Genomic DNA, 12,412 nt, shown 5'->3' on the forward strand with positions numbered 1-12,412 from the left:
AGAAGAGTCTACTGTGGTGTTCATTCTACTGCAGTGGCCAATTTGTTGCTAATGCTAAGTCAATCCTAGGAGGAAGCCTGTAGTCACATGTGCTGCAGGAGGCCCCGACTCTTACCCTGTCAAAATGGTTGAAAGAGGCCCGGAATTCATTCATTTGCTCCTGGCTGATTCCTTTGGCATCGCGGGTCAGAATCTGATTTTCCACTTCATTGATGGTTCTGGCAATCGTCGTAAGTAGCTGCTCCCAGCCCACTCGGATATGCTAAAGGAGGAAGAGGACAATGCTTTATTGAAAAATGACATTGTCTCTCTCTGGTAGATCTGATTCAAACATGTTAATCGTTACCAATTCCAATTAAAAAAAAATGCTTTTTTGTAATTTTTCTGACCAATCCTACAAATAACACACAACCACATCATCCCCATGCCAGTACTTTCATTGTGGCTCTTAAATCAAGGCCTCTGGCTAAGCAACTGGCAAGCTTAATAGGTGTCAGGTACATTTTCATTCTGTATGGCTGGTCTTTATTAGTCCCCATCTAGTCCAAGCTCACACTGTGCCCAGGGAACATTCAGGACTGGATTAACATGAAGTACTGCAGGTCAGAATTGAGATGGATTGGCATGACCCTGCGAGTTGAGCAGCACTGTCAGCAACTCAGCTCCATGAGCATCAGGTTTAGCTCAAGGCTTTAAAAAAGATGGGGCGGGGGGTGGAGGGGTGTACAGGGACATTCATATTATCTGAGGATCACAGCTGGTCTCAGTGATTCACACCTGGCTAATACATCTTAGACTGCCTGCATGCTTGCACCACTACATTGCAGGCTGAATACTCTGCAAGGCATTTACCTCCATGGTGTAATTGGTGTGCTTGTTGTCAAAGATAAGAGCCTCCTGAATCTGTTGGTGGTCTCCCTCCAGCTGGTCAATCTTTGGTTTGTAATTCACAATGCTCTTCTCATATTGCCGCAGGTGGTTGAGCTGGTCCTCCAGAGTCCCGTGCATTTCTATAGAAATGCGGCCAATCTCCTGCATAAACAAAATCAATAGATTTGCGTCCATTAGACAGACAAGCATCAACCTGCATGGTATTCATCTGCAACAGTTCCCTGTATGGGCTAGATGCTTCAAGAACAGGTTGTGTAGGTCAGAAAGGAGAGCTTAGCTTTATGACTTTGCAGAGGAAAGATACACACACAAATGGCATGGATGCGCTGGGTTCCTGCTGGAGCCAGTGCATCAGGAACCCAAGCACAAGAGCTAGCAGTTCAGCACTGAAGTTTTCTCCAGAATACAGAGAAGCAACTTCATTGCAGACAGTTCAAATGAGGTGATATTACTAATTTGGCAGCATCTGGCAATAAAAGACAAGAGGCTGGGCTAACCACTCTCAAAGTATGATGATCATAATAGCTATTTAAAGGACAGGACTAAGCTGGCCAATATTCTTCCCTTCCCTCAGCTAAAGAAGAGGTCAAGAAGATTTTTCCATGACGCTTTCCCTGCACAGTATTCTTTGTTCTTTATCACTCTGGCTGTTGACTCACTGTTCTCTTTTCCTGACATCTCTGTTTGTCTGGCACTTATTGCCAGTGCCCTTCATACATTTTCCTCTATGAGCCTTCTTTGCCCCGTCTGCCACCAGCAATAGGCTGAAGTTTCTCCATTCCATTAGCTCCACTTACCTTCATCCATATCTTAGCTAAAAAAACCTCTCCTTTTAAAATGTCTCTCCCACTGCCATTTAGCTATGTTGTTCTCTCTTCTGTCAGGCATTTCAAAGCAGCTGGCACAGAAGTGGCTATACAAAGCAAGCTTGTGTCATATTTGTGTAGGGCAAGTTAATACCTTCAGATACATTCAGTGGTCAGCATCTCTAACTTTGGTGGACACAGGACACAGGGACACAAATTCAGCAAATGGAGAATGGAAACACGACACAGGCTTACAGTGGCGTACGTCGCTCCACAACGGCACCACAGCAGATTACCAGTTAGCATTCCCTCCCTTATCAGCTTGTTATTCCCTCCCTTCCCAATTTCATTCTCAGGCAGTTGCTTGTAGGATGCAAACCAGTTTCCTTGCTATCTAGTGTTAAGGATTTGCAATAGCACCTACTGCAAGCAGGCAGCTTGGGATAGTGGTCATTTATCTGCTCACGATAATAAAATAAAGTGGCTACAGAGCAAAATGATAGGTAAATCTATAATAATTCTGTTCTTGTGTCCATACCCTTTGTCTAGGTCATATTTTTAATATGTTTCAGAGAGTGGGTAAGGAAAAATACATGCACCTGGGTACCCAGAGACAATCTCAGGACTCTATCCATTCAGTGTGCCTTGCTGAAGCCTGACAGGAGGATGCCCCCAGAGGTTGAGGAGGTCATTCAGAATGCCAGCTGAAGTTGTGGAGGAGGGGAAAAAAGGGAGGAGAGTGTTTCAAAATAAGCAAGATACTACCTCCATCTTGGTTTGGATCCAGGGTCCAATGACGTTAGCCTGAGCACCAAACTGTTTGCGGAGCCGTTCATTTTGTTGCTGGCGTGCATGTTCCTCCATCAGGGCCTGATCCCTCCGGGGAACTAACTGCCGCACCTGTAGTAAAAAAACCCACCAGGATGGCATATTTGTCATACATGTGGAGGTGCCTGCAATGCAGGAAAGGGGAGTGGGTATGTCTATAGTGTCCTCCACTTCTGTGCATATAACACAAGGCCAGTCCCAAGCTGTTGCCCATCCCTTACATTGTCATAAACATATGCATGTTGGTTAATGCATACATCACAGATGTGAAAAACATCTACCAGCCACACTGTCTACTTTTTCCTAACTGTAGTTTGTTTAACTGTATAACTAGTGAAACTGACTGTAGTGCAGGCTGTAGTTAATAGACACCGTTTTACACACTGATTTTGGGTAAGTGTACACTCTGAGAAGTGCACAGGCTTTCCAGTTGATAGCTATGTACTCCAAATAAGCAATAATAGGTTTTGATTTGAGGTCACCATCCAATGACTATCTAGTTACTTTTGGCAGTTTAGTAAGTTTTGGGTCTCTATACAATTCCTACTGGAGATTTTAGAGTGACTAATTCACTTTGCTAAGGCAAGCTAACAGCCTCTTCCCTTGCAGTGTAAAAGCACAGTTGAAAGCAACTCACATGGTCCCATTTGCCATTGATCTCTTGTGGGGTGATGGTAGTGTAGGGGTTGGTTCCTGCCATGTTGACGTGGTAGGTCTGGACAATCTTTGAGACTTCATTATGGATTCCCAGGATGGCTTGTCGCTCCTTGTCGGCATCTGGCAAAGTGGCTTTGAATTGTTCATGGGCTGTGGTCAATCCCTGGAGAACGAATGTGACAGCAGAGAAAAGGTAGGGAAAGTATTAGCTACAGGACAGCATCCACATTAATGTGTTACTAACAACGTGATCTGGAACTCTTCTGTGGCTAAATCCAAGCAAACGCACATTCTCAGGCTGCAGGAAAGGCTGGTCCATAAGAGGGAAATCATTTCTCATACTCTCATAGTTGCTTAAGTTTTAACAATGGGCATTTATACACATAAGTGGCACCAGGAAATATTACTTGAGGGGGCTGGGTCGTGCGGAGTGTGCCTGCCTGACCCCGCCCCTCCCTCCCGCAGGGCCATTTTGGGGCTGGTACACGCTCGTGCTATGCGTGTGGTGGTGGAGGAGCGCATGGCGGAGGCACCGAGTGTGGCACTGTGGCAGTGGCACTGGAGCCACTGTTGCCAGCCCAGTTGGGGGGGGTTAGCTCTGTTAGCCCCACCCTTCTGCCGCCTATTTTTATACAGCAAATTATAACCTATCCTATAGTGACCAGCAGCAGATATCAAATCGCAAGACACGGTCAAATACTTCTTGCTTTTAGATTCTTGTAGGTTGGTTTTCATGGGGTCCTTGTTGACAGATCAAAAACTGTGTGTGCTCATACCCTCTGGAAAGAAGAACAGACCACCAGTGTGATTGTTCAGCCCCTATGTCTCATTTTGTAACAAAATGATAGGGCAAATGGGCAATTTCTCTCCTCATATACTAGATGCATATTTAATATAGTCACATAGAACTAAGTCCAGTCTCCTTTGTTCTCAGGCACCCAGATGTCCAGAAGAGCCTACAAGAATATCTGATCCAGTCCTACTCACAACATAGCCACACAGTGACATTTAACACACTATGATGTGCACAGATAAAGAGCATAACAGCTGAGAACGTATAGGTGGCTCATCACAGGGAAACCTAGTCTATTGACAGAAAATGAGAATTAAGCCAACTTCTCCCAGCCTAGACAAGCTGGCAAATTCACAATGGCAAAATGTGCTTCTTCACCTGAAAAAGGCTCCCCCTCCCTGACTACAAACAGTGCATTTCTCTTATTGCTGCAGCTCCTAAAATATGATACCAGGACTACTGGGGGCATGGGGAACACCTGATGATGACTTATGGACAGCTGGCAAGTCACTTGGTGCTGGCTCGTTTCCAGCTGATTCTATAGGTTTTTAATTCCAAACAGAATAGAAATCTGTAAGAGAGAGACAAAAGGGAGAGACACCAAAGGGGTCCAGGGGGCAGAAAGCATGTGCAGGGACAGAAAGGGGAACAGTGCAGATACAAGGGGAAGTGGAGCTGAAAAATGTATGTGGATTGCATGACTGACCACACACTTATGTTATATGCACCCTAATTAATTTCCTAAAATTACTATCCTACATAGTAATTTTACTGCTTTAATACTTGATAAATACAGTTGTAGTACCTACAGGGCTACAATGCAAGTACGAACGTAGGAGAGAGTCCACATAGTTATCAGTCTGGAGGGGAGGAGATGCTCACAAGGTGAGCTCTGTTAGATTTGGTCTGTTAGATTTGGTTGATTAGGGGAACTCAGTAGTCAGCAGCAGCTCAGTACCAGGGCTCATACCAAGTTGGTACCCTTTTATTACACCTTGCCTAGAGTTTATGTTATAGGCAGAAACCCAATTTTAGGCAGGCTCCATGCTTTTGGCAGTCTCCCTGTAAAAAAAGCAAGTTATCAAAAATAAAATGCTGGCTCCCTTGGCGGAGCAAGCAGTCCTTGTAGCCGCTGTGACTAGGCAGTGCAGCCTGGCCAGGGCAGGGGGGCGGTGGTGGTGGTGGGGTTTGAGCGGCAGGGGAAAGGGGGGCTGCTGCTTCTGTCCTTCATGGCTGATTGGCTGCAGACAGCCCTCACAGCCAGTGTGCGGCAGGGCCAATGGGGCCCCTTGGGTAATCAGAGATGTGGGAGACCCACCACTGCACCCTTCCCTGAAAATGGCTGCTGCTTCCATAATCTGCATGTGAAATCAGCTGGCAGCTACCTCGAGTTCGGTAGATCTCTAGTTATAGGGCGCTGTGGCCTAAAAAGCCAGCAATGTTCCATGCATCACTGGTCACATGCAGTCTCACTGTCAGCTGCCTGCCCGTGACCTACTCTGGAAACTTCCTATTATCCTCACAGAGCTGGCATTGTGACCAATGTATCAGCTGTTATCATGGAGCAAGACGACTCTGTTTCTCCTGCTCAATAAGGATAATCCAAGCAAATACTTGCATTGCCTGTTGTCTTCACAAGCACTCATTCAGCTGGAGTAAGAGCACTTCCATTAAGAACCCAGAAAGGGGCATGCAGCACTCTTTCAGATCTATGGGTTATGAAGGGCAACTACCAGCTCTTTCCAAGTGGCCTTGCAGACAGAGGGGCAGCTGAGCTTCAGCCTCCAATAGCTCCAAGGATGACTGAAAGCTTTGGCTCCCTATAGCAAGCAGGAGAGAATGCCAGTTCACTGATGCTCAGCAACAAAGCACAAAACAGCAGTCCAGACCAGCTGCATCCAACAGCAGGACCAGAGCAGTTCCAACACATCATATCAGAGACACAAGGGCTGGAGGAGCTGGGCCAGGGGGAATTCTGGGACTATGGCTGTGACATGCAGAACCTGAGAGCAGCCTTGCTCATTAGGACGATAATTTGTTATCCTCTTAACTCTCAATCTTCTAAAAGCAATTCCCTTGTCCTAAAAATCCATATTCAGGTCCTTGTGTCCCCCATAATGTCTTGGCACATATTTGCTTGCACCCACCTTTTCTGAAGGGGAGTGGGAGGAAAGGTTCATTTTTGGCTAAAGTTCATTAGGAAGAAGAAGCAGCACCATAACATTCACCCTGGGAAAAACAACTGTACCATCCATAGCCTGAGACAGAGTGAACCCTGATCTGTGTGCACCACAGTGCATCTCTAGGGAAAGATTAGCACATACCTGGATCTCCTCTATGGTGTGAACAATGAAGGTGTCCTGCAGATCTTCCATGGCCCCCTCCATCCAGTTATTGAATGGGGCGGCTCGTTTGGCATATTCCAGGTACAACTGATCAATTGTTTCCAGCAGCTTTTCTGTCCTCTGGGAATTCCCCCCACAATACACAAAAAAGGGGTTAGAGAAAAGTCACCAAACAATACACTCTGCTGCTTGCTGAAGCAGAGACTTCCTCCGCTACACTGACTGTTGCCTGTTCCCCACTGTGTTCTCAGAAGGATGTTACTATTAAATGTGTTCCTGCAATTAGGCAGAGTACTGGAAAGACCAACTTAAGTACATGCAAATTAAAAATATTTAAGTCAACTCCATGAACCACAGCATTCTATTTTATGGTTATGATGACCTTACAGAAGGGACGATCTTTTCCTTTTTCTCTGGTGCCACTATTTAAGAAAATGATGTTTTTTCAAACAAATCAGTTACAAGATGTAACGAGAATGTAAAGGCTTATGCAAAGCTGAGGTCCCACACTTAATGGTATTACTGGCCTCAGATATATGAAATATAGAAATACAGTACGAGTTAACTAATATGGACACTCCAGCTTTGGAAATGGATTGGATACCTGAGGATGAAAGTCACTACATGTTGCAGCTGGTTAGGAATCCATGCTAAGAATGAAGGCTATGGCTGTATTTATGGCACAGAGGAGCCTTGGAAGTTATCTCCAAGTCAGCTATGTCCAAGTGGCAGCAAATGTTTTGAGAGAGAAAGAGGGAAGAAAATTGTCTGTGTACATCATGCCCCTCAACTTCCAAGTTCCTCGTAAGGAGGAACAACAGAAGGTCCAAAATGTATGCTCTACTAGTTGGTCTAGTAATCTCCAGGACAAATCATAAAGGAGCTATAGGGTTCCCATCTCCTTTTGGAGTAATGGCTATGAATGGCAGTGATGATGTCCTGTTCCAAGGGATGCATTAGATCCACATGCTCAGTCTTCTCCCACAGGGGAAGGAAGCAAACACTGGTAAACCTTCACAAAACCATTCAACTCTTACTTCTCCTAGATGGTGTAAGCCCAAAGCCCATGTGACATCCCCTTGTGCACTGTTATTGGACCTGCACTAAGATTATGAGATTCTTCAGCCAGGATTGCAATGGGCCATGATCTGTATGTTTTAGTACTTCAGAAACATGCAGCTGGCAGGTGGTTTGCATCTAGACGTAATCTAGGTTTCAGTTTGACAGCTAGCCGGAGAAGAATCTCGGGAAAGCAGTGACCCACAGAGAAGAGAATCCTTATAAACAGGAAGTGGGATAACTGTTTGATTACCAAATTAGCATAATACTTTAAAGTGCTGAAAGGCTCCTGTATCAACCGAACAAGCCCAGCAGGGGCAGCAGTAATGCAGGTTTCCTCTAGACCCACGTTTCTCAACCTATGGGTCATAAGACTATATGAAAGGGCCACAAACAAACTTTAAAATTGGATCAACAAACATTAAACATTTATTCTCCTTTAAAGGAGATGGATTGTCATTTTTCCTTGCAGGCTGGCAGAGTTCCAGCTTGCAAGCGGCTGTTTGGGGCCCCCTATGCCCTATATACCCACCCCTTGCCCCACACACTGCGGGGCTGGGGCCTGGGGTGGGGGGCAGCAGGTCAGGAGTGAGGGGCACTGGCCATTGATGTTTACAAATGGGTCCTGGTACAAAAAAGGGTGAGAACCACTGCTCTAGACTCTCAAGTTTAACTTCAGTGAACGCATCTTACCTCTAAGGCTTCTCTACGTTTCTGGGTTAAGGCACCCAGATTATCCCACTGGTCACATATCTTCTGGCACCGGGCGTTGACACTTGGGGAGTCGTAATAATCCAGCTCACTAACAAAAGAAAAAGGAAAGAGAAAAGTAAGCAGACACCCAGAGAAGCAATCCGTCAAGAGCTCCCTATCAACCTAGAGGGAGGTGTGAAAGCAGACAAAATGTCCCAAGTCCTATAAGGGAGAATCTTTGGGGGACCAGTGGTGTCCAGTTCCAGAGTTGCTGCACAATGATACTGTGTATCAATCTCAGAAGAGTGCAACACAGAGATTCTAAAGTAAAAAAATAACCTAAATACATTGTTTCTCTGTGATCTATTATCAATTAGTGGGGAAGGCTTCCCAGTGAGCAGAGTTGTGCAAGTATCCTGGGAAAGAAAAGCAGACTTCCATCTGAACTGTAAGCTGGAAGTTTCTGAGTTTGAAGGCATACCTCATTAACTCCATTAGAGGATATCAGGCTGGCTACAGACCTGCATCTTTATATGTGGAGTGGGGGGGCAGAAAAAGTCTTCATTAAACATTAAAAATAAGCATAGACTCATTCTAATAGATGCAGGGTGTGCAAAGCACCCTCTGGGCAAGGAGGAACAGCAGATGTGCACAGGATGTTAACATATTTAAAATGACCCAAAATATAAAGTATGGGCTAATGCACGGTGCCACCTGCATTGCCTGTAATGACCAGAGCATGGCACTCAAAGACAGCATCCACTAAGAGCAAGGAGGTAGAGAAGATACATGCAGATATGTTGTGGATCAGGATCTTGCACCACTTAGTTCTTTTGCTTCTGCATATAGCAGGAGAGAAAAAGACCTCCATGCAAGAAGGTGAAAGCCTGTCTAGGAATCCTCTGGGGAAAGAGGGAGGTCACACAGCTGAGCATCCTTGGAATATTGGAATAACTGATTTGATGACCAACTATACATGTAAAGGGGCTGGGCAGTTAGTCCTGGAGAGTGAAACCCTCCAGTTTCCCTAAATAAGCCCTGCACTGACAGCAGCAGTGCTGACTTGCTCCAGAGCCCCCAAACAATGTTTCATACAGGACGCATCAGAACACCTCTAGGAAAGAGGGGAGTGCAGCACACAGCTTATTCAGCATTTGGCCTCTTTGTTGAGAATGCTAACAAAGCAGCCAGTCTCCAGCTCCGAGGGTGGCCTTTGAGACAGGCACTGAGCTTGCCGTTCCCTCACACCTTTCACATGTTCTGAGGTGTGGTACTTTATTCGAGCCCAGAGCCAGGCTTCTCCAATCTTTCCCACTCCTGGCAGGGATTTTACCACTGGCTGCTTGGCTAACACACAGGCTCAGTCTGCTTTAGTTTTAATCTCTGCTCTCTGAGACCAAGAACTGCTTTGACACCCCCTGCCACTTCATCCCCAGGTAAACTCCTGCAGTGGACACGGGAGCAAATTTTCAAATCTGTGCTGGTGAAAGAGTGAGTCAACAACCCTGATTTTGTAAAGAAATACACTCCCCCTCCTCTCCCCCAGCCTGAATAGCATTGGTGTTAGCTTAGCTCTGGGGCTTGAATTGAAGGTTTTATTCTTTAATAATGAGAACCTGGAGGCAGGACCAAGTTGTGCAGAGCCCCTTGCCAAGTAACATACAGGGCCTCAGCCAGTTCCCTTCTCAAACCACACTGGCCACCTCTTGCCTGCCTACAAACTGCAGCTTTCACATGCCCCAGCCTCCCCTTTCCAGGAGGCTTCATTTTTCCTTGTAACCCCCATGCCACCCCCACTAGGAAATAGAGCTGAAATGAAATGAAGTTTTTCAAGGAAACAGCAGGGGAAGGCAGGAAGGGAATTCAGCTTCTGTTAGGTCAGACAGGGAAGTGGAGTGTGTTCAACCTGCCAGGCCAGCTGATTGGTGCAGGGCTCCTGGAAGCCTGGGGCCTTACAGAACTGCTACTGCATGAAATCAAAGAGATCACCTCATACCAACCTGCGATCAATGAATCACTCTTCCCTCCCTGGCAGACTAACCAGGGTTTGATATGTGAAAAGGAGAGAGAAGGATTCCAGGTTGGCCTCTGGGGTGCTGCTGTTAAACTACTGTATTCTTTTGCATACAACATACAACCTTCTCCCCCTCTCCGCCCAAAAACAGCTGCTAGAAATTGGAGTGTGCGTTATAAGTGAGGAAATATGGTAATAGCAGTTTCTGATGCTTAAGCTTCTGCTGGGCAAAACTAACTCAAGCAATCCACAGGGAACAGAACAATAAGCAGGCTTGGGTACTAGCTGCTGCTACTCCATTACTTACTACATGGAACGACGTTTTTTTCTTCATTTTGCCTTTCAAAACAAGGCCTGTATCTTATTTTAGGGCATGTATGCAAAAAAATATGGTAATAAGAGATATACTATTATTCCTCACCCTGAAAAACTGCAGCAGCTCTCAAACCCCACAAGGGTGGAAGAGGGCAAGGCCGAACAATGAGACAGAATTTCCATCCACCTCAATCTCAGAATCATGCACGTTATCCTACCCGCCCACAGTTCATCATCTGGTAAGTCAGTATCCCTGTCTGCACTTCTTCTGCGCCTGCCTACTGGAGAACAGTGCCCTCCCCCTCTAGCAGCGCTGGGGCTGTCCTATATTCCTACATGTTGAACAGGGACAGTTTATGATATTGCTGGGCAGGACAGCAAAGCTGATTAATCTCCACAGTTCCCCATGCTAGCCCAGAGGAAAGACCAGGTGCCAGAAGGCTGTCGTACTTGAGTTCTTGTGCAATGGCAGCAATCTGCTCCACGCGGTCCTGGTGAGCAGCCAGGTCGCTCTCAAAGGCCTCGTGTTTCTTAAGCAGGGCCTTGATCTCTGACAGAGTAGCTGTTTCATAGTCCTTCTGCTGCAGCATTGCCTCTTTGCCTAGAGAGGGAGCCAAAGAACAGAGAAATGAAAGAGGGACCTATAGCAAATCAGTTTGCATCCCTACTCCATGCCAAGGCAGACAGGCTTGCCTTCCCATGAGGCACCCACCACCATGTCAAACACAGCTCTTCTAGCATGCTGCAAGCAAGACACACAAGTCTGCAGATCCACACTTCTCAGTCTCAAACCACCACTCCTGGGTGGTAAGCCATAAACATTAAAGGCACACTGCTCAGCTCAATCCAGCACGGTCAGGCTCGCAGGCCTCCAGACTCAGATTTCCAGCATGGATCCAGAAAAGGCAAGCAGTGCATGAGGCAACAGTCAGAATGGGCAATATGTTGTGCTTAGAGACCATATACTTTATGGACTGTAACAGTAACCCATGTGACCACAGAATTCCTGGAAGGATAGTGAAACAGGCAAGTTCACAATGGTGTCTTTCAGGCATCATACCAAAGGTTGGTATTTGCCAGAGGCCAGCCAGTAGTTCCCCAGCTCAGAAGATACAGATGCACTGACACTCTTGTTCTTAAAATGGTGGCCATTCTGAGTGTCTGTGTTATTTGGTTGTACAGGGCCTAGGAAGAATGGGGTTCTAATTCTTGCATATATTCCTCTAATGCCCCTGTTTTATAAGTTACTATTATTTCTTTAGACTTGTATATCCTCTCAGTATTAATATCTGATATTATTTTTTCCTCTTATAAAGATCAGTGGATTTGGTGCTTGCAGAGGTGCAAATGATGAACAGACATCATTGGTTTGAGCCAGGCTACAGTGTTGGCTGCAGTGATAAAATTTCCTTCCTCTGACTCTGCCAATCTCACTCCATTTTCACAAACCGCCCTCTTCTACCTCTGCTCCTCTGGATCTGTCCAGTTTAGTGACTGCCAATTGTGCCAAACCATATTGTGGAATGGACACCAAGATATTTTTTTTTAATTTGAGATTTAACAATAAAATAACCAACAGCACCCAGGTCTCTTGATGTGAAGGGCTAATACTATAACCCCTTGTGAAATCTCTCTCTCTCTCTGCCCTCAGATAGGTGACTGTGTTTTCAGAGGCAATGGGAAGTATTAAGATTGGCATTACCATCCGTCCAGGACTCGTGAATAGAAGCTTTCTGCCGGAACTTCTCAGCCAGGTGGTCCAGCCTCTCTAGCCTTCGGATCTCATTCAAAAGCCACTCCTCATAGCCTTTCTCAGCCTGCTCTAGGCCTGCCCATGCGTTGTTTATATCCTACAGTGACGAAGAAGTTACAGCAGCGTGAGGGGAAAGGGACTGGTTCAGAAGATGCGAAAGGTTCTTCAGCATCATGCTCTGAGCATTCAGCCAAGATGGCCATAGATTTCCATTCATTGTTGTGTAGCAACAGGAAACCTAAGTTTGGCTCCAGAAGT

General features: G+C 45.9%; 1 protein-coding gene across 6 annotated transcripts in view; it reads right to left on the reverse strand.

The window, feature by feature from the left end:
- The window catches only part of ACTN1 (actinin alpha 1), a 131,767-nt gene that overhangs the window by 10,583 nt on the left and 108,772 nt on the right, over positions 1 to 12,412 (reverse strand). For all 6 annotated transcript variants that reach the window (XM_014602205.3, XM_059722898.1, XM_014602204.3 and 3 more), the window contains exons 11-18: positions 12,104 to 12,251; positions 10,852 to 11,002; positions 8,073 to 8,181; positions 6,300 to 6,440; positions 3,163 to 3,345; positions 2,463 to 2,597; positions 853 to 1,032; positions 116 to 262 (exon numbers count right to left, since the gene is read on the reverse strand). In XM_014602205.3, coding sequence (XP_014457691.1) covers positions 116 to 262; positions 853 to 1,032; positions 2,463 to 2,597; positions 3,163 to 3,345; positions 6,300 to 6,440; positions 8,073 to 8,181; positions 10,852 to 11,002; positions 12,104 to 12,251 — 1,194 coding nt within the window. The remainder of the gene's footprint in view (positions 1 to 115; positions 263 to 852; positions 1,033 to 2,462; positions 2,598 to 3,162; positions 3,346 to 6,299; positions 6,441 to 8,072; positions 8,182 to 10,851; positions 11,003 to 12,103; positions 12,252 to 12,412) is intronic.

This window comes from Alligator mississippiensis, chromosome 2 (genome assembly GCF_030867095.1).
Source record: "Alligator mississippiensis isolate rAllMis1 chromosome 2, rAllMis1, whole genome shotgun sequence".
Lineage (NCBI taxonomy): Eukaryota > Metazoa > Chordata > Crocodylia > Alligatoridae > Alligator > Alligator mississippiensis.